This window comes from Amblyraja radiata, chromosome 8 (assembly GCF_010909765.2).
Source record: "Amblyraja radiata isolate CabotCenter1 chromosome 8, sAmbRad1.1.pri, whole genome shotgun sequence".
NCBI lineage: Eukaryota > Metazoa > Chordata > Chondrichthyes > Rajiformes > Rajidae > Amblyraja > Amblyraja radiata.
In genome coordinates, this window is record NC_045963.1 from 16,198,177 (window position 1) to 16,225,945 (window position 27,769).

A 27,769-nucleotide genomic window follows, 5' to 3' on the forward strand; every position below is an offset into this window, starting at 1 on the left:
CTATGTAACCAAATGAAGAAGAATTAAGAGTCTGTGGCAACTCCTCTGGGAAGGTAGTGTGAAAGAGGTGATTGGCTCAGCAGTTTGATAGCCTTGGGAAAAAGCTGTTATAAATTCTGGACATCTGGCTTACAAGCTCCTGTATTTTCTCCCAGAAAGTAGAAGAGAAAAAAGTGAATAGCCAGGGTGGTAGGCATCCATTTACTTCCACCCTTCCTGAAGCACCATACTGTGAAGACAGAGTGAATGAAAGAATGCGACTGTGATGAACTGGGCTGTATTCACCTCTCTCTGCAGGTTCAGGCAGTCAAGAACAGAGCAATTGTTCAACCAGGCTGAGATGCATTCCATCAAAATACTTTCAACAGATGCCTAAAAGCCCTGTCCCACGGTACGAGTTCATTCCAAGAGTTCTCCCGAGTTTGCCCTGATTCGAACTCGGAGATTTACGGTAATGGCCGCTCATCGGTACTCGGGGCTCTCGTGGACATTTTTCATCATGTTGAAAAATCTTCACGAGTCTTCCTGTGCTTACCTGCCATTAGCGAGTCTTCCCGAGTACCTGTCGTTAGCGCTAAGAGACGTCCCCGAGCTCCGACGTACCCGCTACGTTCATTCTCCGTGCTTACCACGAGTTTGATTTTTTTTAACTCGGGAGAGCTCTTGGAATGAACTCGTACCGTGGGGCAGGGCTATAAGAAAATAAATATGAAATGGAATACTATATAGTCCCATGTGACTAGGCACAGTGAAATTCTTTGCTTGCGGTCTTTTCACCAGAGTAGTGGAATCAAGAACCAGAGGACAAAGGTTCAAGGTGAGCGGGGAAAGATTTAATAGGAAACTGAGGGGAAAACTTTTTTACACAAAGGATGGTAGGTAAATAGAACGATCTGGCAGATAACTGAGGTAGGTACTATCACAATGTTTAAAAAACATTTGGACAGGTACATGGATAGGAAAGGTTTAGTGGGATAAGGGCAAAAGGTGGGACTAATGTAGATGGAACAGGTTGGTCGGCATGAGCAAGTTGGGGCAAAAGGCCTGTTTCCACTGTATGATTCTGTGACTATAACACAGATCACCTGCCATTTGGCTGATCAGCTATCGTTCCAATTCACATCTTTAATTTTTAAGAATTACAATTTAAATATATTGTCAACGTCTGCTTCAACTTCACAGCTTGATATGAATTTTGATGATTCATCACTGGCATGGGGAACGAGAAGAAAACATTCTCATCATTTCCCATTGTTCTCGTGAGCCACAGGGTAGATGGCGAGGTCAGAACAACAGCTGCTTGCCAACAGGGTCTAACATTCACTTCAAAACAAAACCCAGTTTACACTGCTGACTTTTATGAATAATGCTCCATTATTATATACAATTTAATGATAAAATACAATTTACATAATTTGATACTTTATAGGTAAACTAGTTGCACAGGCAAAAATAAAAGGCATTTTTATGATTTTTTTATCACCATGATCTCTGGGTTTGGTAGCAACAGTGGTAGGTTGTGTGTACCACTTGACTACAGTGTGAAGTGGTAAGACTTGGATTCTTTACTTTTATTGGCCTTGTGAGATTGGAAGACTCTGGGGGAAATGCTAAACCAATACAAAGCACTTCCCTTGAGGGCTGCAGAAAAATAGGAGGGTGATTTATCCCTTCTCTGTCTCACGCACATTCAGGCATTGTCATAGAAGTACTGGATGTCTACTTCCCCACTCTGGCAGATGTGGAAATGCAGGTTGATCAAGAAAGTCAGCAAAACCAAATGGCTACGACATGCATCATCCTCTGCAGGGACAGCATAAATTGTGCTTCAGTGCGGGATAACAAGAGTTTTAATTTCATCTGTCATGTGCAAAATAATTTGCAGTTCAGGCCCAAAGCATTAGCCATCACACATTGGCTTTGTATACAGTGTCATTGATGAGGGCCTGAAAGCCAATTTCACGGAAGTGTTCCGCGGCTGTGAGGGAAGGGGTTGTTACAGTTTTGCATGTTTATGGGAGAGAAGGCACAGGATTGGGTTGGGTTGTTGGACTGGGACTTTGGATAATGGCCTGGTATTTGAGAGAAGTAGTTGGATTGGTGCTGGGGGGCTGAAAGAGACTGCTGGATTGGGACCAGACAAGTGACAAGATCACAAGAAAATAGCAACAGGAATAGGCCACCTGGCCCCTCAAGCCTGTCATACCATTCACCATGACCATGGATGATCTTCCCCAGCTTTCAGCTTTTCCCGTCTGCTGGATACTATAACCATCAATTCCCAGAAATGTATTCAAAAATGTATCTGTCTCCGCTTTAAATACATCAAATGATCTAGTCTGCAATCTTCCTTTTGTATCCTCTACAAAAATAAATTTCTGTGCACCATTGAAGTGACCAGCCCCTTACAGCTATGTCAGCTGTTGTGCGGTCTTGCTAGAAAAGGGATCTGTGCGTCATTAGATGGTGGAGGTGCGGAGGTGCAACCGGAAAAGTGGGAAATGGATGGCAGGACTGAAGGTGTGCCCATTAATAATTAACTTAAAGTGGATCTTCTTGGGTTCCAAGCACCAGACTGTGTCAGCTGATGGGCGTCCAATTAAATTGTGTGGCAGCAGAGCAAGTATTGCAATTAAAAGCTGATTGTTGTTCTGATGTTGCCTAATGGCAGGCATGACTGCTGGTGCTGCTTGAGACCGCTGGTGCTGCTTGAGACCGCTGGTGCTGCTTGAGACCGCTGGTGCTGCTTGAGAGGAATGCATGGGAAATGACATTAATCAGTGTACCGTCTGAAATGGCAGTTGCATCATCTCTGTGACTCGAGACTGGAAACATCTGATGAAATTTATGGAGAGCTTCAAGTCAGCTTGAAAATCATTGCAATCTTTCTACATGCTGCAATCTTAATGCATGTAAAATGCAGGAAAGAAAACATTACATTTTCTCGGGTTTCACTCAGAAATAGTGTTGAATTGTTCTGCTGTTTGACACGTGGCAATATTCTGGCACTGCATAAAAATAATGTAACTATGCATCGACTATGTAAGCGATCATTAGGTACTGATTAGTACAGATCTCCTTTCCATGACCATGGGCCCAATACTAAGGCTGAAGAGTAATTTAACAATAGGTATTGGTTTTAAAGCTTTACTTATACATCTGATTATTGAATATACTTCATTTGAGATGGGAAAAGAAGTATTTGAAAGAGCAATTTATTGACACAAAACCAATGAAAATTTGGTATTTGCTGCTATTTTTTTCAGGTTCACCTGTCTTTTCATCCCTGACCTTTGTTCAATAATCTACCTATCAACCCCCACCCCTCACCTATTGCCTTTTAACACCCATGCTCTGTCCTGCCCCTCCTCTGTTCTAGCTTTTTTTTCCCTCCCCCCCTCACTCAGTCTGAAGAAGGGTCCCTACCTGAAACGTCACCTATCCAAGTTTTCTCTCAGAGATTCTCCCTGACCCACTGAGTTATTCCTGCATGTTGTGCCTTTCTTTGGCATAAACCAGTATCTGCAGTTCCTTGTTATTTGTGTTTACAAGCTTTTGCAATTGACACCCAGATGTTAAATGTGTTTGGTCTGCATTTTGCTTAATGAAAAAAATAAATGAATGGAATTAAAATTATCTGATTTCACATTTTGACCTGAGGTGCACTCCTCTTACTTGTTAACTGTTTACCTACGTATGTGGGCAGGTGATCCCTAACCCTAAACCTGTAAGTTTAATGTAAATGACACAGAGAGAGCATGTTAACTTTTTAATTCAGGGGCCCACCTGGATCCATCAAGAGGATCGAGAGTTACAAATTGGTCAGGAGGAGCCATGATATATATTATATGTGTTATGTTATATCTAGTCTCATGTTATATTTAGCATACTGGTGAGAGTAATTTCTGTTCCTGTGCCGGAAATTCAAAAGTTTTGAATTTATCTTTGTTTTTTTTTCCACAGCTGGCACGACATATATCTTTAGTCGAGGTGGTGGACTAATCATTTACACATGGCCCCCAAATGACAGACCAAGCACCAGAGCAGACAGGCTAGCTGTGGGCTTTGATACGCATGTAAAAGATGCCATTTTGGTACGTGTCGACAGCTCTACTGGCCTTGGAGACTACCTACAGCTTCACATTGTAAGTAATTGAATACAAATTGAAAATGGTTTGTCCTACACAGCAAAAATCTCACAAGATTTTATTTTATTTTGTTTTGAATTGGTTTATATTGTTAACAATGGCGTCAGATTTAAATTAAAGTCTTACTGTGTTTATACTGCAGTGTTTGGGAACTAAGTAGAGTAGGTTGATTTAGTGGAAGCACTCTCCTACCTCATGGGTATCTTGGTAGTTTATTTTTTCTTGGTTTTGTATAATTTTTGAATATTCAGCTGAAGCAATGCGCATGGCAACCTCAAAGCAAATTTACTAATTCACTGAACCCAGCTATAAATTAAAAAATCAATTTTTCTTTGTGAGATCTGTGAATCTTAAGGTAATTTGAGGCTATGTGAGACCTTGAACATCCGAGGTAGGCACGATCAGTGCCACAAAAAGCAGCAAAATTCCCGCGATCACACATGTTGGTTGATGATTCATCGTAAAAAAATAAGTATAAATGTGGATTAAGTTCTCACAATATTTGATGATGTAAGAAAATCAGAGTAGATACATGTTAAATGTAAGTATTCAAAGCCGATGTGAAACAACTAATCTGCTTACAAGCTGTTTTATTATATTCTAATGGTTTAATTCTATAAATAACCAGCCTGAAGACAATTATCGACTTTACAAAAAATATTTGATATTGAAATCTGTCACGTCAACTAGTTGTAAAAATTAGATTTTTAAAACTCTTGTTGAAATATTTGTGGCGACAGAGGCCGAGTATCCACTAAGTATTAGGAAATTGCAGAGCCTCACTGATGTGACTTTGTTTTTCCACAAATATTGATAATTTACCCTGTCAATTAGAAATCAGAATCTTGCCAATACTAAGATATTGTTCAGCAGTTAAGATTTAGTGCCATATGTATTATCTGTTCTGACATGCTGAAGTGCAATTATGAAATTAGCTTGACCATTCAGAAATCAACTGGTGAAAATGAGCTTCAGGGCAGGAGTAGAACATTAAAATATTTTAAAAAGTCAAATATTAAATAAATGGAGTGATAACTAATTGCATGTATTGCCATAACTCATACTGGTACTTTCTTATTCAAGTTGGGAATCATTTCTACTTATCATCACAATTCCTTAACCACGTGTGTTCTACTGTTAAACATATTCAAACTAGTCATTCAGTTCACAAGCATCAACGGAACACCCAAATGTTCACACCCTACAAATGAATAATAAAAATAGTTAGTTTTTGAAATTGGTATTAACTTGGAGATAACAATCATATGCATGATCTCAACATAAAGTACACAACCATAATTGTCAATGCATGTACATGTACACAAAACATTTGAGTTATACAAAATGAAAATGTCTCTTCTATAAGAACAATGTTACTGCTTGACTGAATGCAAAAAATATTGAAAAAAAATTTTTAAAACTTATTTTTGTGCAGGATAAATTACAAATGAGTTATTTGTTACTTTTAAAAAAAGCACACAAATGTCAAATATAACTTCTCACTATGGTCAACAACAGTAAGAAAAATGCATAATAGATTTGATAAGACATGCATGAGTGATCAATGCATGGAATTTCCATCACTGTTTGCCAATGAAGGTATCCATTTTACCAATAGTGAATTGTTTAGAGTCTGAAGAAGGGTCTTGACCAGAAACGTCACCCATTCCTTCTCTCCAGAGATGTTGGGCACCATATCTGAGGAAGGATGTGCTGGCTCTGGAGGTTTCCAAGAATGATCCCAGGAATGAGTAGGTTAACATATGATGAGCGTTTGAAGGCACTGGGCCTGTACTCGCTGGAGCTTAGAAGAATGAGTGGGGCACCTCATTGAAACGTACACGATAGTGAAAGGCTTGGATAGAGTGGATGTGGAGAGGATATTTCCACTAGTGGGATGGTCTAGGACTTGAGGTCATAGCCTCAGAATTAAAGGACGTACATTAGGAAGGTGATGAGGAGGAATTTCTTTAGTTAGAGGTTGGTGAATCTGTGGAATTCTTTGCCACGGAAGGCTGTGGGAGGCTGTTTGAATGTATTTAAGGCAGAGATTGATAGATTATTGATTAGTACAGGTGTCAGAGGTTATGGGGAGAAGGCAGGAGAATGGGGTTAGAAGGGAGAGATAGATCAGCCATGATTGAATGACAGAATTGACTTGATGGGCTGAATAGCCTAATTCTGCTCCTATCACTTATGACATGAATTTGTCACAACAGCACCTGAGCATGTCGCCTTGATGGTTACTAGGTGATAAAAATGAAGAAGCTATCCATCTCTAACCCTGATGCCAATTCACAAACAAAATAGTTTGGGAAACATGGGTGAAAATAGAACTTATGAACCAAAGGGAATTAATATTTTTCAGAAGCAAGTTTGTTCCGTTTGTCCGTTTGATGGACTATTTTTTTTAAATTGTGCAATTCCTTCACTGTTTATAGATCTACATGTTTTTTAAATGTGTTTTTTTATAAACTGAAAGAAAAATCAATAACTCTTTTCATGTTCACTTTATGGGTTTTAATCAAATTACATGTTTCTTCTTGGAGTTACAATGCCAAATAAATGATTTGGACAATTATTTATGAATGTGAAAATTAGGTTAAAATATTATTTTGGGCATTGTGTTTACAAAAAACTGTGTTTGAACAAAGTTTTCTTCAGGCTTTCGATTAAAAATAGTTGTATCCTGCAACTCTCTAAACCATGTTATAAATTTGCTGGTGTTTTTAAAAAAATCCAATTATCAATGTTCTGGTCAAGTTGATGGAAGTAAAAGAAGGTTAATAATTGTACTCTTGTGTTTGCAAAACTAGTGATCTGATTAATGGTCTCACAGTACTGTGCATCACTTAAATTATTCTTGTGCCACTTAATTGCCTGCATTTGTGTCTCTGTCTGCAACCTGCCTCACTTGGACAACATTAACTCCCTTGTACTGCTATCATGGGAGACTAATGTTGTTTGGTTTTGCTTTAGTTTCTCTCCATGGAGCAATTCATGTGAGCATTCTCAGTGCTGTTTTCCTGTTCTCTAATTGTGTGTGCCTCTGCAAAACACCTGGCCCTAGAATTTCCACTCGTATCATCTGCGTAATCTGGATTAAAATGCCTAAATCAGCACAAAAGATTGCGGAAATTACGGCTTAAATTACATAAGGTGTAAATCCTGTGATCTTCAGTATTAGTTTCAAAATTATTTTGCTTACAGTTGGCCCCTCTAACCAAAAAAATCACGTAGTCAATTGAGGAAATGGGGACGAGGCGGAATGCTAATTCAAAGCCACTTCTCAATTTGCATTACTATTCTCAAGTAGAGCACATGGTTTAAATATCTTTACATATTAATGCACAAAGAAACTAGTTTGTGTACTCTAATGAAATGCAAATAGTTTTAAAAGATAGTTTCAGTGAATTCCAATTAAGATTAGGCTCATTAAAACCTTATTTGTGTGATTACGGAACTGTATTAATAAAACAAAGATAAGTTCAGTGGTGTTTATGGAAGCTGTTTACAATGGTGATCATGCAAGTATTTTCATCAGCTTTTTGTGTCTATCTTCAGTCTTAAATTATGTTGGTGTTAATCAATATCCTCAAGGATAAGATCCTCAGAAATTTTTAAATGGATCAATTTGGTGGTCTGATCCATTCATTTTGTTGCAGTTGAATAATTCTGAAATGAATGGAAAGGTTTTATTGCAGTTTTTGATTTATTTTTAAAATTGCATCTCAAGAATCTTTTACTTTCATATTTTGTTTGTGTTTTCTTTAAAAAAAACAATAGGAACGTTGTTTTCACCACAGCTAACCTCTTGTGAACTTATGCATCCTGACACTCCTAGTAGTTAAATGGTTGAAACTTTCAATTTATTCCTCTGTGTGAAGGCCTTTTCAGCCGTGACACACATGTCAAATGGTTTGTTTTTCTAGAAAGTGCTTGGAAATAATCTACCTCCTTCAATTAAGAACTTCAGTCTCACGATCTTGATGCAGGTTGATGAAAGTGTAGATGGTATAAAAACCACGAGACACGAGATGCTGGAATCTGGAGCAAAAAAATGATCAACTTGCTGGAGGAAATTAGCAGGTCACACGGCATCTGTAGAAGGGAATGAGCTGGCGATGTTTCATGGTGAGACGATTCGTCTGGATTGAAAAATGGAGGATAGATAGTCAAGGGAGGAGGGCACTCAAAGAGAGATAGGTGGGGATAAAGTTGAGTGAGAAGGAGTGGGGATGCTGTGGGAAAGAATGGTGTGAGTCAGGGAAACTGGGTGGATAAAGCAAAAAGGGAGAGCAGGTTACCTGTATTTTGGAGAATTCAATGCTCATGCCATAATGTTTTAGACTACTGAGACAGAATATGAGATGCTTTCCTCTAGGTTACATTTGGCCTCACCCTGGCAGTGGAGGAGGCCATGGAAAGGTGGGTCGGTGTGGGAATGAGGAAGGGAATTGAAATGGCCAGCAATCAAGAACGCCAGATGGCTATGAATGATAAAGCCGTCGTCTAGTTTGCGCTTATCTCACCGAGAATACACCACATCTGTTCAGGAGATTAGTTTTTCATTCCAGGACAAGAGATATCTTCCTTCAGTAAATACAGCTCCCCTTCTCCCCATGTGATTGATCTCCATTTCACACATCTGCTCTCACCTCCCTCTCCAACCAGACAGAATAGGGGTTATGTCCTCTGCTCTTCACCTTTCACCCCACCAGCCTTCTTCAATATTTCTACCAGTTACAATGCCATTCAACCACCATTTGCATTTTCCTCTCCCCATTCCTTTCTGTTTTCTGCAGGATCTGCTCCCTTCCTGGTGCAATTCCATTCCTCTGCAACCATCCCTTCCCACACTCCCTCCATCTCTCGTCACTCCACGCAGTTTAGGATATGCAACACCTGTTCCTACAAATCCACCCCACCACCTTCCAAATACCCAAACAGCCTTTCCAAATGAGGCAGATATTCATATGCACCTCTCTAACCTCGATTGACCTCCTCCAATGCCAGGGTGAAGCCAAAATGAAAACTATTGGAATAGCACCTCATACTCTACCTCAAAAGTCTACAACACAATGGCATGAATGTTTGAATTCTCTAATTTCAGATAATGTGGTCCCTCCAAACACCCAGGTTCTTCCACTCACAGCCTTTCATCTCATCCAATACTTCATCCACCCTATGTTCAAATCTATCCATGCCACCGACTTGACACACCACCCTCCTTTCCTATCAGATTCCATCATTTGCAGCCTCTGTTTCCCTCCAGCAATCACGTCCCAGCCTCTATTGTTACTCCCATCTCTCTCCTGTTACCCCACCCCTCTCTTGCCCCACCTGACTCCACCCACTGATGCTCACCTGGATCCACCAGTCACTTGCTAACTCCTGGACCACCCTCCTCACCTCATATACTGGCTCTCTCCCCTCTACTGAGATTGTTTGGCCCGCTGCGTTCTTCGAGCTCTTTTTTTGTTTTGTTCTTTGGCATCAAAATAATCGGATCAGGTCAATCTTTGATAACGGTAGATCAATGGTGGAAAGATTGAACTGCACCATAAAAATAAACTCAACCATGTGCCAATCGGATCATCCTTAAAAATACTGCCTATGCATTTTGACCTCCATACATCAGGTCACATCAAAACCTTGCCTGAGGTATAAGCAAAACAAAAGGGATGCTACATGATATTAACATGCAACAACTTATATGCTCAAATCTGAGTGGTGATTAAAACCATTGAATATTTGTGCATTCAAACTGAAAATGCAAGATTGCATTATTGTTCCAAGAATATGATTAATTATCTCTTTGAAAATGTGATTTTGAAGTAAATGTTATTGGAAATGGAATGATATACAGGGAGTGATTTACAGTGAGCAGAAATCAGTTTATACCGTGGGAGTATTTCATAATAAAGATCTACTATTCCATGAATCAATTTTTTTTTCCAATTGTCCATATCATTTTCAGGCCTTTCTCTATAATAATCAATAATTTCATGGTTGATGACATTTCAAATTAAAGTGGAATAGAATGAGATGGAATGAAGGGAAAAGAAGAAGAACCATAGACCAAAGTGATAAATGAAGCTTTAATGGCATAGAAAATAAGATGTCACAGAAGAGATAAATATCCCGTCATAATAATTCAGGTGGAGGCATTAGAACATGGAACATAGAACAGTACAGCACAGCATAATGCCAATTTAAACCAATCCCATCGGCCTACACGTGGACTAAATTTGCCTCTTGCTCCCTGTTCATGTGCCGATCTAAATGACTTTTCAACATTGTTGTTGTATCTGCTTAAACCACCACCACTGGCAACACATTCCCAGCACTTACCACTGTATAAAAAAAAATGGCCACTCTCGCCTTAAAATTAAGCCCTTTAGTCTCTGATATTTCCACCCTGAGACAAAGGTTCTGACCATCCAACCAATCTATTCCGCTTATAATTTGATATACTTCTATCAGGTCACGATTCAGCCTCCTCTCTGTCTGACGAAGACTTCTAACTCCCTTTCCTATTCCCACTTCTGTCCTTGGCCTCCTCCACTGGCAGAATGAGACCACATTTAAACTGGAAAAACATCACCCCATATTTCTCTTGGTAACCTACAATTAAACTGCATGATCATTGAATTGTCCAATGTTCATGCAAGCCACCTTATTTCTCATATTCCCTTCCCCCTTGTGCATATCTTTCTCTCACAACCAAAGAGGATCATTGCTCATAACCCTGTTCCTCTCCCCTTCCTTTATCCACTCAATTCCAGCTCTTTCCTACTCCAAGCTCATTTCCATTTATCACCCTGCTCTCCCTTCTTTGTCCATTTCAACCTATATCCCTCCCTTTAAGTTTGCAGTTCTTTCCTCTTCTCCCTTCCTTATTAGATATCCTTCTGAATCTATTTCACCTCCAGCTTTGGTCACTGCCTCCACCTATCTGCCAATCACCCCTTATCACCTGGATCCACCTTGCCAGGCTTTGCCCCAGCACAAACTATTTTTCAAGTTTCTTCCCCTCCCTCCTCCCCCCACTCCATCAGTCTGAACAAAGGTCCAGACCTGTAAAGGAGTGATTACTGACACACTGTAAGCTTTACTGTGAGTTTAATATAGCACGTGGCACACACGTCCCAGCACTGACTGCATCCAGCCTTCAGGCGTACTGGAACCTAGTGGGAGGAACAAAGGGAGGATACTACAGTTATACTAATATGGTGGGGCGTGGTTAGTGGTGATGAGGTAACTACATTATAGGTTGCATGCATAACCCATCTACATCCTTCCCCTTACAATTCAAACAAGTTACAACAGTGGCAGGTTTATTATACAGTACCTGCAAAGCTAAGCATATTCTCCGTAGCGAGCCGGAGGTTTTACAATCCGACCCGAGCGAGTGCGCACAGCACCTTCACCCTCCCCACCCGAAAGAATAGGAGGAGGGACAGGAACAGAAACAGGAGGGGGAGAGAAGATGGGTGGGGAACCCAGCTTGGAGGGGGAACGGAGAGGCACAGGTGAGCCAGGTGAGAATGAAGGGGTAGAACGAGCTGAAGTTGGAGAGAGAGAAGACCTTGCAGGAGACAACAGAGCCTGGGGAGCCAAACCGGGAGGAGCAGGGGGGGCTACCCGAGGCAAAAGGACCGACCGTGGCATGCAGGGAGCAGATGGTACGTTAGTGGAGGAAGGCTCGACACGCGATGGAGGGGTATACGGAATCGCAGGAGGTGGTTTGGGCTCGTTAACCGCCAACAGGTGCAGGCGGCTGCGTCGGTATACAGTCCCTTCGAAATCCACGAGGTAGGACCGTGGCGCGCTGTCAAACCCGACGACGGTGGCAAGTCTGGAATAGCCGGTGGGCGTCTGCAAACGGACGACCTGTCCAGGCATCAGTGGCGAAAGAGGGCGGCAGGATTTATCATGCGATCGGCGCTGGATCTCGTGCTTCTGGGCAATACGTTGCTGGACATCAGCAGGCTGCAGGACTTTGGGCATCAGGGACTGCTGGGCAATAGGCATCGGTGGGCGGACAACACGGGACATAAGTCGCTGGGCAGGGGATCCCATGGTACTGTCTCTGGAAATGTTCCGAAGGTTCAGGAGACCCTGATAGAAATCCCCGTTCGCGAGGCGGGTCTGTTCAAGCAGGTGTTTAGCGCTGCGGACCGCCCGTTCAGCTAGACCATTGCTCTGCGGGTACTCAGGGCTGCTGGTGAAATGATTAAAGTTCCACTTTGCAGCAAACGCTCGAAACTCGGCGCTGGTGAACTGGCGTCCGTTGTCTGTCTGCAGCCGGACAGGGGAACCAAACGTGGCAAAGTGGCGGCGAAGCTTGCTGATCACCATCTCGGAGTTGATGGCAGGGAGGAGATCCACCTCGAACCAATTCGAGTAAGAGTCTACTAGCACAAGGTATTGCCTCCCACGCCAGTCGAAAATATCGGCAGCCAGAGAAGACCAGGGCATGTCAGGGGCAGGCTGCTGCAAAAGTGGCTGTCTTTGCTGATGCGGGGCAAGCGAGTTACAGTCCGGACAGGAATCCACCCTGGCCTGGATGTATTTAGCCATGGCCGGCCAGTAGTACTGTTCCTGGGCATGCGAGATAGTGGCATCTGCCCCGGGATGACCCATGTGGGCGGCGTCAAAATACAAGCTGTGCAGCGAGGCAGGGACGACCACTTTGTGTCATTTGATAATAATGCCGTCCCGGAGGACCAACTCATCGCGGACCAAAAAATCGGGGTGGACGCTGGCAGGCAACGAATTCCGTTTGGTGGGCCACCCGCGCTGATGACAGCAGCAAGCTGCTGCAGGTCGGGGTCGTTAGCGGTATGTTCAACCAAGCACTGTAGTTGCTGAGAAGGGACGAAGTTAACGTTCAGTACCTGTAAGTCCGACTGCTCGAAGGGGTGTTGGTCGCAGGAGGCCCAGGGGGCCCGGGACAGCGCATCAGCCACATGCATCTCGGTGCCCCTCTTATATATGATTTTAAAGTCAAAGCGCTGTAGCTGCAGCATCATCCGCTGGAGCCTGGCAGGAGCGCAGTGTATTGGTTTGTTAAGTATCGTTACCAGTGGCTGGTGATCCGTCTCAACAGTGAACCTGGTGCCAAATAAGAAGTCCTTAAACTTCGAACACGCGAAAACCACCGCCAGCAGCTCCTTCTCTATCTGAGCATAGCGCTGCTCTGTGTCCGTCATGGTCCTGGAGGCATAGGAGATGGGCAGCAGCGAGTCATCAGCGTGGGGTTGCAGGCAGGCAGCACCCAGACCAAATCAAGAGGCGTCGCAAGTGACCACGATCGGACGCAGTAGATCAAAGAACTTCAGGGTAGGTGTGCTGACCAGCCTCGTCTTTAGCAGGACAAACGCCTGCTGGTGGTGTGGAAACCATGCCCAGGCAATGTCCTTCTTTGTGAGCTGTCTCAGGGGTGCGCTCAACTCGCTGAGGTCGGGGATAAACTTCCTCAGGTAATTCACCATAACCAGGAAACGCTGCAGACTGACAACGTCTGTCGGGGCGGGCAGCTCTGAGATGGCGCTGGTCTTTTGCGGGTCTGGCTTCAACCCTTGGGCCGTGAAAATGTGGCCGACATATGTGACCTCAGGCACCCGGAACTTGCACTTTGACCGATTAAGCTTCAAATTTATCTGCCGAGCACGGTCCAAAATCCGCCGGAGGTTGTGGTCATGTTCGGCCACATCCCTCCCATAGACCAGAATGTCGTCCACAATAATCGCGCAGGGCAGACCTGCAAACAATTGTTCCATTGAACGCTGAAATACCTCGCTGGCGGAGTTGATGCCGAACGGCATCCGTAAAAACTTAAACCTGCCGAAGGGCGTGCTGAACGTGGTCAGGTCCGTGGAGCGTTTGTCCAGGGGTATCTGCCAAAACGAACTTCTGGCATCGAGGACGGAGAACACAGTGGCTTGTCCCACCTGGGCGGCAACATCTTCGACAGTCCTCATGGGGTAGTGGGGCCGTTTAATCGCCATATTCAAGTCCTTGGGGTTGATGCATACCCGTATCTCATTTTTTCCTTTCTTCAACGTGGCGACCATGGTGGAGACCCATTCGGTTGGATCGCTGACAGCCTCCAGCACTCCCATGTTGACCATGTCCTTCAGCATACTCTCCACCTTGCCCTTCATGGCAAAAGACACTCTATGGGGTGGACGGATCACAGGCACCACAGATGGGTCAGTCACGATCTTGTACACCAACGGCAGCTTCCCCAACTTGTCGTCAAACAGGTCTGGGTACTCAGATAGTGGATCCATCACAGCTTGCACCTCGTGGACCGTAGGGTCAAACGACACCAGACCAAGATCCTGGCAGGCCTGGTTGCTCAGCAACGTCACACAGTCACTGTCCAGAATGAAGAAAGACAGGTCCTGGGAAGATTTCTGCAGCATGCAGTGGAAAGTCGCCCTCCCCACAGGTGTTAGTTCCTCTCCCCCATAGGCACGCAAAACAGAGCGATCTGCAATCAGCAGCTCATTATTCCTTATCTGGTGGAACAGCTTTGTTGACATTACGTTCACTTTCGCCCCCGTGTCCAGCTTTAGCAGAGAAGGACTTATTGTTTACAGTTATGTTCACAGAAGGATCGGGGAGGCGAGATCGGCTGTGGAGGAGAGTGTAAATACTTACATCTCCCGTGGAATAGCTGAGCTCAGAGTCGGGGGCAGCGTCAACAGAGGACTGAGAATCCATCTCGCTATCAACTTGCAGAAGGTTGTTTAGGGGTTGTCTGGGAGCTGAGGGCACTTTCCCACGGGACCGGCAGGCAGCTGCAAAATGGTTTCTTCTCCCGCAAAAATTGCAGGTCTTCCCAAGGGCTGGGCACTGTGATTCTGTGGAGTGCACGTAATTGCAGTTTGGACACTTTTGAGATCTCGGGTCCCGGGGTGTACGAACGGGCCGCGGTGGAGGGCGAAAGTTGTCCCTCATACGTCGTTGTCCAGCAACACCAGTTAGATTTATGGCTCGGTTGTCAGACCCCCTCTGTCCATGAGGAGGGGTGACCACTTCGGCAATGCGGCACGCATGCATTGCCTGAGTCAGGGTTAGGTCAGGCCGTTGCAGCAGGTCGGCACGCAGCTTCTGATCAATCATGCCAGTGACGAGAATGTCTCTGGTGAGCTGGTCGCGCATGGTTTCAAATCGGCACCGCTGGGCAAGGTGCCGCAGGTCGGCGATGAAGCACTCAACAGGTTAATCCGGCTGTTGCTTGCGTGAGAAGAACCTGGCCCGCTCCAGTATACGGTTGGAGGGCAGGTTACATATCTCCGCGAATTTGCGCAAAAGACATACCGGGTCTTCGGCCGATTCAGCTGGCTCGACCGGCTGGTCGTTGTCATCCAGGACTGCTGGTTCATAGACAAAGGCTTGAGCTCTCTTCATTGCGTCGGGACCGGCCAGGTTGAGCAAGAGTGATGCTTTGACCGCGGCCGGGTCGTTCCGGTGCGCAATATTGACGTAGTGAGTGTAGTCCATCACAAAAGTCGACCATCGCTCCGCAATGTCAGCGTCAAAGACAAGGGGAGATGGCTTTCGGCACGAGGATGCCATTTCAAGGGAAACCCGAAACTGGGCACTAACGGGGACAAAATAAATGAAAACCGGTAAACGGGAAACGCGAGTTTAAACTTCTGACACCATGTAAAGGTGTGATTACTGACACACTGTAAGCTTTACTGTGAGTTTAATATAGCACGTGGCACACACGTCCCAGCACTGACTGCATCCAGCCTTCAGGCGTACTGGAACCTAGTGGGAGGAACAAAAGGGAGGATACTACAGTTATACTAATATGGTGGGGTGTGGTTAGTGGTGATGAGGTAACTACATTATAGGTTGCATGCATAACCCATCTACAAGACCCAAAACATCTTTTGTCCATTTCCCTTCACAGATGCCTCCAACAATTTGTTTTGTACTCAATATCCTGGTAAATGTTTTTCCACGCCTTCTCCAAAGCCTCCACATCCTTCCTGTAATGCAACAACTGGAACTGCCTACAGTGGTCCAAATATCTGCATTTTTCTCTAACTAATTGACTTGGTGTGTAATGTGAACTTTGGAAAGGTGGAGATCGAAATAGTTGTCAAAATGCAATTATAAGCTATAATTGCATTTTGAAAGACCAGAGTTGATGAGAGATAGTTAGCATAGATTTGTGCATGGGAGATTCTGTCTCGTGAATTTGATTGATTTTTTTGAAGAACTAACCAAGAAAGTTGATGAGGGCAGTAATCAAGACATTCATCAAGGCCTTTGATAAAGTTCCCTATGGTTAGCTGCTCTGGAGAGTTGGAGTGTATGGGAGAGTTAATTACCTTGATGCAGAATTAGCTTCATGGGAGGAAGCTGAAGATGGTGGTGCAGGTAATAAAAAACATATAAAAGACACTTGAACATGGATAGGAAATGTTTAGTGCGATCTGGATCAAATACAGGAAAATGGGACTAGTTTAGCTGGGGCATCTTAGAGTTGTGCCAAGGAGCCAGTTTCCATCCTGTATGTCACTGACTCATAAATGTTTATAAAATGTATATGCACCAAAGACAACAGCATGAATTGTTTATGAACATTCCAATCCCACCATTCGACCATAATTGATAACTTCACAGTCATGTACACTAAAAATTGGAACAAAGCTAGATTTCAAAAGAATTGTCTCGACCTGATACATCGCCCATTCCTTCTCTTCTGACCCGCTGAGTTACTCCAGCATTTTGTGTCTACTTTCAAAAGATCATCTTTTGTTCAATACTGGTTATATATATTTTTTCCGGTAACATGGATTCCTAAAATTTGTGTCTATATTTCACTTAAGAATGTTGCAGAGATGAGAATTTATCAGCCGAGTAATCAATACCTTTGTATGCATCAGTGAAAAAAAAAGTGAGCTGCTTGCGTTTGCTGCTGAACTCCCAAAAATTTCACGCTTACCTTCGTAGATTTCCAGTGGGAAGACGGAACGAACTGGCACCACCAGTTGCAAGAGCCTTCGGCATCACAAATCCCATGATGTGAACAGGCTAGAGCAATCCACAGCTGCAAACCTACTGAATAAATCTTTGACAGCTGTCCAAATCATATGCTCTGACTTAATTGGCCATCAAGCTGTGATGAATGTTTCAGACATTACATGCAGCCATTTCCCTCTTTAGTAATGAATATGGATACTCTCTTTGTGCCAGGTTTAACCTATGGTTTCATCATTGTAGGTGATGAGAATTCTGACACAATTTCAAGCAGTCATCCCATATTTTATGCTGAGAGATACTTAGCCAAAGATGGGCACTTTGGGAATTTGAGATGCTGAGGCAGGAATTGCAATATATGTAGTCTTGATACTTGAAAGGCCCAGCAGCCAACAGCACTGCAAGGGGAAGACTGCAGGAATGTGGTGGGAGATACAAAAAGAGGAACTGTTAGTCATAGTCATCGAGTGATACAGTGTGGAAACATGCCCTTCGGCCCAACTTGCCCACAGCAGCCACATGTCCCAGCTACACTGATCCCATTTCAATCTATTCCTATTAAACCTTTTCCATTTCACTTTGAAACTGTCCTCAGGTCCCAGATTCCCCCACTCTAGGCAAGAGACTCCGTGCATCTACCCAATCTATTCCTCTCTGATGTTGTACACCTCTATAAGATCACATCTCATCCGCCTGCCCTCCAAGGAATAGAGACCCAGTCTACTCAACCTCTCCCTTTAGCTCACACCCTCTAGTCCTGGCAACATCCTCGTAAATCTTCCCTGAACCCTTTCAAGCTTGACAAAATCTGTTCTATTACATGGTGCCCAGAACTGAACACAATATTCTAAATGCGGTCTCACCAAAGTCTTATATAACTGCAACATGACCTCCCAACTTCTATACTCTATACTCTGACTGATGAAGGCCAATGTGCCAAAAGTCGTTTTGACCACCTTATCTTCCTGCGACTCAACCTTCAAGAAACCATGCACCTACACTTCTAGACCCCTCTGCTCTACAACACTCCCCAGAGGCCTACCATTCACTATGTAGGTCCTGCCCTTGTTAGACATCCCAAAATGAAGTAAAATGTATTAAATTCCAACAACCATTCCTCTGCTCACCTGGCCAATCAATCCAGATCCTGCTGCAAACTTTCACAACCATCTTCACTATTTGCAAAACACCCACTTTTGTATCATCAGCAAACTTGATAATCTAGCCCTGTATGTTCTTATCCAAATCATTGATGTAGATGACAAACAGTTAAGTCCAGTGGAAGGTTGTTACACTGAAATAAGTTACAAAATAAAGATAATATGGGAGAATATTGGATGAGATGAAATTTATGAAAGGTGAAGGTTAAAAGACCCACAGGAAGATATTAGAATGGTCTAGATGTTACAAGTGCATTTTATTTGCTTCTGAACATGAGATGGATAAAATAATTTGGAACGTCCTTTTGATTTGTTTTTCATCTTTTGCTGGATAAATTAACTTGAGAATAGTGGTTTTGCTCATTGAGACTGCATGCTGCTAATGAATAATTAAGTTCCATGTGAAATAAATTAAGTTGCTAATGATAAGTATGTTAACATTATTTAGTAAATGATCATCTATCAGTATAGTGCTTTCCCTGCATTCTATGGATTTCAAGATAAATACAAAAAGAGATTTAAAAATCTTAACAGTGTGATGCACCTGATATAATTAGCAATTTGCATGTTTTCATTGCTGTGGCACAATTTAGTTTTAAGAGTGAATTATTCTTGAGACACAGCCTTGCTGAGTTAAATCTTTCGTGGAATTTTCTTTAAAAGTTCGTTATCAAACCCATTAGAACATAGCGATTTTATTTGATTTTTTTTTGTGAATAGTGCACTAGAATGTAAGTGATATTTTAAATTTACCTCGCATTGGCTAAAATACTTTCATAAATATTAGGTATCTAATAGATTCACCAGTTTTTTCAATTCAAGCTGGACCTAAACACATCACCTTACAAAAATAATTTAATCTCAAAATTAGATTTTTATTCTATTGTACAATAAATTGCAAATGATTTTTGAAATGGTTAAAGGAATGAACCATTTCTGTAACTCCACTTTGTGAAGAACACTATAGGTAGCTGGCTGCGGGTGAAGCACATTAAAGATTAAAGGGCCTTCTCATGGAATATCCATATTCTTCTGCTCCTGTGAAAGCTAATGGTTTGATCTGTGAAAATCCTCATCCAAGTGATTTTTTTTGTTGCTGCCATTCAACATTCATTCCACTTTTTGACATTCTTCAGAATGCTAATCCATTAAGCTCTTAAACAATGTCATTCTGCCACTAGTATTCAGTTTGCATGAATCCTTTTCAACGTTTAAAAAATGAAGATGCCACATCAGATGTTGGAACTGCAGATGCTGGCTTAAACCAAAGACAGACACACAAAGCTGGAGTAACTCAGCGGGTCAGGCAGCATCTCTGGAGAAAAGGAATAGGTGACATTTTGGGTCGGGATGTATGAAGATGGGCCATATCCCAAAACAGCACCTATTCATTTTCTCCAGAGATGCTGCCTGACCCACTGAGTTACTCCAGCTTTGTGTGTCTTTCTATGGTGAAAAATGGACTGCCTAAAAAAGGACTTTATTAACTAGCATTTAAATGACAAATCTTAAAAATAATTGGAAAAGGACATTAGAAATCTGAAATACAAATAGAGAATGTAGAAAAAGTAACAAATCAGTTGGTAGCTCAAACAGAAATATAAGTTAAGGTTACTTTACTCCCTACAAGGTCCATGTTATAACTTGCATTGTGGAACATTAAAAATAACTTTTAATGTTGATTTTACAGATTTGGAAATAACAAGTGTGGGAAGGAGCTGCAGATGATGGTTTACATCGAAGATAGACACAAATTGCTGGAGTAACTCTGCAGGTCAGGCAGCATCTTTGGAGAAAAAGAATAGGGATGTTTCGGGTCAAAACACTTTTTTGATCCGAAACATCCCCTATTCCTTTTCTCCAGGGATGCTGCCTGATCTGCTAAGTTACTCCGGGATTTTGTGTCTAGCTTTGGAAATAACATGCTCTTTTATGAGGAAATGTTTATTTGCTATCCATTCATATATGTGAGTGGAGCAGTCTTGGGCAATATTTATTACATGCTTGAGAAAGTGGTACTGAGCTGCTAACATTGGACACCTCTGTACTGGTGATGTGATTACTGATTGCATTTACCAATATATCAGCTCATTGGTGGTAAGCAACTGATGAAGATAGTACCAAATCGACAAGGTGAGGCAGTTGGTGGCGATCTTGCAGATTGTGGTATTCCCATTTCCCCACAGCCCTTATCTTGTAATGTGGTAGATGTGTTGGATTTATTGTCAATCTTGACCTGTCAATCGGCACAGTGGTAGAGTTGCTGCCTTACAGCGCCAGAGACCCAGGGTTCAATCCTGACTATGGGTGCTGTCTGTACGGAGTTTCTACGTTCTTCCCGTGACCACGTGGGTTTTCTCCGGGTGTTCCAGTTTCCTCCCACACTCCAAAGACATACAAGTTTGCAGGCCAAATGGCTTTAGTAACATTTTAAATTGTTTCTCGTATGTGTAGGATAGTGTTAGGATGCGGGGTCGGTGGGCCTAATGGCCTGTTTCCGCGCTGTGTCTTTAAACTAAACTTAAAAAAAAAAAAATGAATAGTTGCAATGCATGTTGACATGACACACGCCAACCATAAACAGACAGAGTGCATGTTTATGTTGGTGGATTGTGTTCCTGTCGAGTGGGCTGCTTTGCTTTGGGTAGTGTTGGGCATCTTGCATGTTATTGCTGCTGCTCTCATCCAGACAAGAGGAGCATATAGTATCACTCCATTTGTGCATCATTGGTCAGTTTGTGATGTTTGCTGAGACGGTTTGATGCCAGCTTTAATAATTTTAGTGAATAGTTGGGTTACTTTAGTGGCAGATTTTTTTTTTGAGGGAGGATAGGACATATCACTCAATTTTCCATAATTTCACCCAGACGTCAATGGAACAGGCCTGTTATATAAGGTACACAAAAATGCTGGAGAAACTCAGCGGGTGCAGCAGCATCTATGGTGCGAAGGAAATAGGTAACGTTTCGGGCCGAAACCCTTCTTCAGACCTGTTATATACGTAGTTTCAGCAGGAACTTGTGATCAAAAAAACTGTGAGGAGAAGTTTGCCTCTGATTGACAGTACTAAACATGTGCTAACAGCAGATGCTAATTATATTCACATTTGTGCATTTCCACTCTATTGTTTTCAATGGAACAGAATATACAGAGGCGAGTATAATGAAGGGTCTCAACCCGAAACGTCACCCATTCCTTCTCTCCAGAGATACTGCCTGTCCCGCTGAGTTATTCCAGCATTTTGTGTCTATCTTCAGTGAATATAATAGTTTGCCATTACTAATTCATATTTAAAGCTGGCCACAACTTTCTTTAGATGCTAACACTCACCTAACTTATTCTATACTATTTAAAGCCAAAATACATTTTTTGGTATTACAGACATTATTTGAGTTTTCTTTAAGGAGGCAGCCTATTATTCGGAGCACATTAACACAGTTAATGGGTTAATTGCCCCTTATGTACTTGGAGTGATTCAGTTGAGCAAGGTGCCCAGGGTGTTGGGAGCTATGGAATAAAACTTGCCATTGAGATGAGTAGTTTTGGCAGATGATTAGCAGAGCCTAAGGGTATTGGCATCAAGGCCAAAAAAAAGAGCATTTAACTGAAGAAAATGGGCTCATTGGATTTCCTGGCAGCAGTCAGCCCCTTTAACTAATATTGAAGCAGGACTCAATCCACCATTAAAGGCTTGCTTAAAGGTACAAAAATTGCACAGTCCACACTCCTCAGCTACAGTGCCGTCCATAATGTTTAGGACAAAGACCCATCATTTATTTATTTGCCTCTGTACCACAATTTAAGATTTGGAATAGAAAAATAATCACATGTGGTTAAAGTGCACATTGTCAGATTTTAATAAAGGCCATTTTTATATATTTTGGTTTCACCATGTAGAAATTACAGCAGTGTTTATACATAGTCACACCATTTCAGGGCACCATAATGTTTGGGACACAGCAATGTCATGTAAACGAAAGTAGTCATGTTTAGTATTTTGTTGCATATCCTTTGCCTGCAATGACTGCTTGAAGTCTGTGATTCATGGACATCACCATTTGCTGGATGTCTTCTCTACTGATGTTCTGCCAGGCCTGTATTGCAGCCATATTCAGCTTATGCTTGTTTTTGGGGCTAGTCCCCTTCAGTTTTCTCTTCAGTATATAAAAGTCATGCTCAACTGGGTTCAGATCGGGTGATTGACTTTGCCACTCAATAATTAACCATTTTTTAATCTTTGAAAAACACCTTTGTTGCTTTAGCAGTATGTTTGGGATCATTGTCTTGCTGTCGAATGAACTGCCGGCCAGGTTTTGAGGCATTGGTTTGAACTTGAGCAGATAGGATGGGTCTATACACCAGAATTCATTATGCTACTACCATCAGCAGTTGTATCATCAATGAGGATAAGTGAGCCAGTACCTTCAGCAGCCATACATGCCCAGGCCATAACATCCCCACCACCATGTTTCACAGATGAGATGGTATGCTTAGGATCTTGGGCAGTTCCTTCTCTCCTCCATACTTTTCTCTTGCCATCACTCTGATATAAGTTAATCTTCGTCTAATCTGTCCACAAGACCTTTTTTCCAGAACCGTAGTTGCTCTTTTAAGTACTTCTTGGCAAACTGTAACCCGACCATTCTATTTTTTCGGCTAACCAGTGGTTTGCATCTTGCAGTGTAGCCTCTGAATTTCTGTTCAAGAAGTCTTCTGAGGACAGTGGTCACTGACGAATCCACACCTGACTCCTGAAGAGTGCTTCTGGTCTGTCGGTCAGGTGTTTGCGGGTTTTTCTTTATTATAGAGATAATTCTTCTGTTATCAGCTGTGGAGGTCTTCCTTGGCCTGCCATTTCCTTTGCGATTAGTAAGCTCACCAGTGCTCTTTCTTCTTAATGATGTTCCAAACAGTTGATTTTGGTAAGCCTAACTTTGGTCCTCATGTTGATAAACAGCAATAGAAGTTTCCAAAGGTGATGGAAAGACTAGGTGCTGAGAGCTCTCTTGTACCTGCATTGAGGAGCCAATTAAACACATCTGAGCAATTACAAACGCCTGTGAAGCCATGTGTCCCAAACATTATGGTGCCCTGAAATGGGGGGCTATGTATAAACACAGCTGTAATTACTACAAGGTAAAAGCAAAATGTATAAAATTACCCTTTAATAAAATCTGACAATGTGCACTTTAACCACATGTGATTTTTTTAAAATTACAAATCCTAAATTGTGGCGTACATAGGCAAATAAATAAATGATGGGTTTTTGTCCCAAACATTATTATCTATACATTGTACAGATTTACTTAAATGCAGTAACTATTGCAAACCAATTGATTTTTGCTCCAGAGCACCGTAAAATGTACAAATACAAGTCACTGTTTACATTCACTCTGTGGTCTGGATCGTGTGCTTCCAAGTCATGGTGAATTGTGGAACAGGTAGCTCCCCTTATTTAGCTCTGTTTAAAATTGGCTAGAAATGGAATTGCTGACAGCTGTGCAGAAGGCGGACTAGGATTTTTTAAAAATAAATGGCAAAAGACCAGAATTCATTATTCTGTGGTGAAATGCCCTCACTTAAGGTTGAGAGTTCCAAAAATAACGTAACAGCTGACACTAGCATACCTTTTCTTTCTCGTTATCCCTCTCTGCTGCAAAGTAAATCCTGCGGACACTTACAGCCATCACTGGGGTATTCTTGCAGATGATCCAATGAGCCACAATTTCTAGCAACGGCAAGTTTCCTTTCCTGACTACAGTTTCTTTGTGGCTGTGAGGCTTTAAGGTTAAAATCTCATTAGCCATAAAGAGTTGTAATTGTAGCTTTTCCTTTAATCTTCTTACTAAGTTTTGTACTCCCTCGCACTTCAACCTTGAACAAATAATTGTTCAGCACTCTTCCCCTCTCGGGTATGTTATGTGTGCGCAGTTTCATACAATTTTCAACAAGACAAAGTCATAATTCTGAATTGCATTCCCGGTGGTCAAACATAATTCCTGTAGTTACAATAAGGTTACACATTTCACTTCAAAGGACAAAGGACGTTTATTGTTACATACACCAATTGGTGCAGTGAAATTTGAGATAACATGCAGCACACAAATAAGATAAACACAACACTATAGAATTTAACAAAAACATAAAAACATCCCCCCACAGCAGAATCAACGTTTCCCACTGTGAGGGAAGGCAACAAAGTTCAGTCCTCTTCCTCTTGTTCACCCATGGTCGGGGCCTATTGAGGCCTCCGCAGTCGCCGCAACCGCGGTCCGATGTTTCAGGCCCTCTTGCCGGGATGATCGTACTCCGGTGTCGGAATGAAAGAACACTCTCAGCGGCTTGGAGTTTCCGAATCGGCCGCTTCCCACCGGAGACCGCTGCTCCCGAACTCCACAGGCCGAGCTGGGCGGAGCTCAAATACTGGCGATCCTCGGCGAAAGATCCCAGGCTCCACGATGTTAAAGTCAGCACCGCCCACAGCTGGAAGCACCACAGACCACAACTCCACGATGTTAAAGTCGGCAGTCCCAACACTCCGGAGCTCCAACATGGCAATCCCGGTAAGACATCGCCTGCTCCGCGATGGTACTTCGGTGCTGCGCCGCTGCTGAAGCTCTGGCCGGTCTCTGGCAGGAAAGGCCATGCCAATCCAGATGGTAGGCCTCGAGGAGGTGGCAACGATGCGGCTCGGAGGAAAGACGCATCCTCCGAACAGTTACTGGCGAGGCTGCCACACTGCCACCACTCACAATAGAATTTACAAAGGGAAAACAGTTTCCATGGAATGACACATTCACAGTCGTGTTACAGATACGGGTAGACATAGAAATGTTAAATACTTCCTCGTATCACATCACTGTACAAACTGAGCTAATCTTATATTGACATGTTATGTCATGTGTAAACAAAGAGGACATTCACTGTTCTCTGTAAAAAGATTTAACAAACAATAATTCTTATCTATTAGCAAAAGGTTTCTGAGGTCAGCTATCTATTTTTTTCGGTATTGTCAATATTATATCTCCATGAAGAGGCTAAAACCATAGGGGATCAGAGAATAAGCAAGCAAGTCACCTCTCTCCTCTCCCCATTCACTGTGATTATAGTTTAAGATTTAAAAAAATAATGCCGTTTCTTTTTATCGAATTCTCTTTATCCCTTTTTCTTTTGCCTTATTTACTACATTTTTGGACATATATTCACGTTAAATATTCTATTCTAAACATTCTGAATTTGTCTCTGCATCAGTTCGTTATGTTGTTTCATGTAATTGGTTGAAAAGGCTCATCTTTGTGTGTCAAATGCATTGTCCTAGGTCTCTTGTGTTGATGCTGCAGGATTTGGACTGAGAAGTGTGAATCACAGCATAAAAGCTCTTAGCCATTTTATGAGAATGCGTAAGTGCATTAAATAGGGAGCCATTTATCCATGCTCTTCATAAAATTCAGGACACTAGCTATCTTTTGCCAATGTAATAAAACTCAGTGGTGTGTCAACAGGCTTGGTTCACATTAGTGAGGATGTAGTTTGTAAGGAATATATTGTGTTGAACCTGTGATATAACATGTTCATGTTTCTAACAGGAAGAATACACCAGAATGAAAGCATTTCAGTTCAGTTTAGTTTATTGCCGCGTGTACCAAGGTACAGCTTTTGTTGCATGCTAACCAGTCAGCAGAAAGACAATATATGATTACAATCGATCCATTCACAGTGCATCAATACATGAAAAGGGGATAACGTTTAGTGCAAGGTAAAGACAGCAAAGTCTGATCAAGAATAGTCCGAGGGTTAGCAAAGAGGTAGATTGTAGTTCTGCACTGCTCTCTGGTTGTGGTTGGATGATTCAGTTGCCTGATAACAGCTGGGAAGAATTTGCTGTTTAGATGATGAAATTAAAAGAAACCAAAACTAATCAGATGACGTGTCACTAATGAAGTGTTGGATTCTGACACAAGATAGACAATAACCTGATTTAAAAGCTAGCTCCTCTTCGGTGTACCATAATCATCGTTTTCACAGTGTCTAGCCCAAGCAATTATCTGAAAACAAAACTATCACTTTTTCTTTTCTGCTATTCACATAAGTCACAAAACAAACTGTCTATAGGATTTGATTTAGTAAGGGAATTATTATTTCATTGAACGACTTTGTTAAATGACATTATTAAACATCAAACTGAGTGGGCATGGATACCACAAATGGGCTATTCTAAGTAGGCATGCAATTGGATCATGCTCCAAGATAAACACCTATATGTTCATTTTTAACTCTGGATGTTTTCAGTGTTATGCCAGAAAATGGTTGAATTTGACGAGCCCTCTCTTCAGTTATTTTCAGTTTTCAGGCTCCTGTACTTTCTTCCTGATGGCAATGGTGAAATGAGTGTGTGGCCAGGGTGGTGTGGGTCCTTGATGATTTTGGCTGCCTTTTTGAGGCAGCGACTATGATAAATCCCTTCGACGGTGGGGAGGTCAAAGCCGGTGATGGACTGGGCAGTGGTCACAACATTTTGTAGTCTTTTTCGCTGCTGGACGTTCAAGTTGCCGAACCAGGCCACGATGCAACCAGTCAGAATGCTCTCCACCTGTAGAAGTTTAGGAGAACCCTCTTCAACATGCCGAATCTCCGTAATCTTCTCAGGAAGTAAAGTCGCTGATGTGCCTTCTTTATAATTGCATCGGTGTGCTGGGTCCAGGAAAGATCTTCGGAAATATGCACGCCCAGAAATTTGAAGTTATTGACCCTCTCCACCCTCGTCCCATTGATGTGAACAGGATTGTGGGTCCTCATCCTTCCCCTACCAAAGTCTACAATCAGTTCCTTGGTCTTACTGATGTTGAGAGCCAGGTTGTTGTGCTGGCACCATTTGGTCAGTCGGTCGATCTCACCTCTATACTCTGACTCATCCCCATCTGTGATTCGTCCAACAACAGTGGTGTCGTTGGTGAACTTGATGATGGAGTTTGCACTATGTCCGGCTGCGCAGTCATGGGTATAGAGTGAGTAAAGCAGGGGACTGAACACGCAGCCTTGAGGTGCTCCCATACTAATTGTTACTGAGGATGAAGTGTTTAATGTGCGATGATCACTGGTCGGCAGGAACCCGTTGGGTCGAAGGCCCTGTTTTCGCACTGCATCCCTAGACTAAACTAAACTAAACTATGGTTAGTTCTTCTGTCTTCAAATGTGATGTTTAAAGATTTCAAACCAGTTTTATTTTTTTTGCAGAACTGCATTGCACATTTGTTTTTCTGTTCAATGTATTTAGCTGTTTGCACTGACATCTTTCACAAATGACACCAATTATGGATGATGGCAATAAAGCATTATGGAAATATCTAGACCTCGCCTTTTTATATTAGTAAATACGTTTATTTTCTCACCACTACTTCATTATGGACGATCTAGAAGAGGTCCATAGACATCATTAGGTATACATTA

At 42.5% G+C, this 27,769-nt stretch overlaps 1 protein-coding gene across 35 annotated transcripts in view; it reads left to right on the top strand.

The window, feature by feature from the left end:
• nrxn1 (neurexin 1) overlaps positions 1–27,769 on the top strand; it is a 1,413,544-nt gene that overhangs the window by 1,082,722 nt on the left and 303,053 nt on the right. For all 35 annotated transcript variants that reach the window (XM_033025243.1, XM_033025244.1, XM_033025241.1 and 32 more), the window contains one exon: positions 3,964–4,145. In XM_033025243.1, coding sequence (XP_032881134.1) covers positions 3,964–4,145 — 182 coding nt within the window. The remainder of the gene's footprint in view (positions 1–3,963; positions 4,146–27,769) is intronic.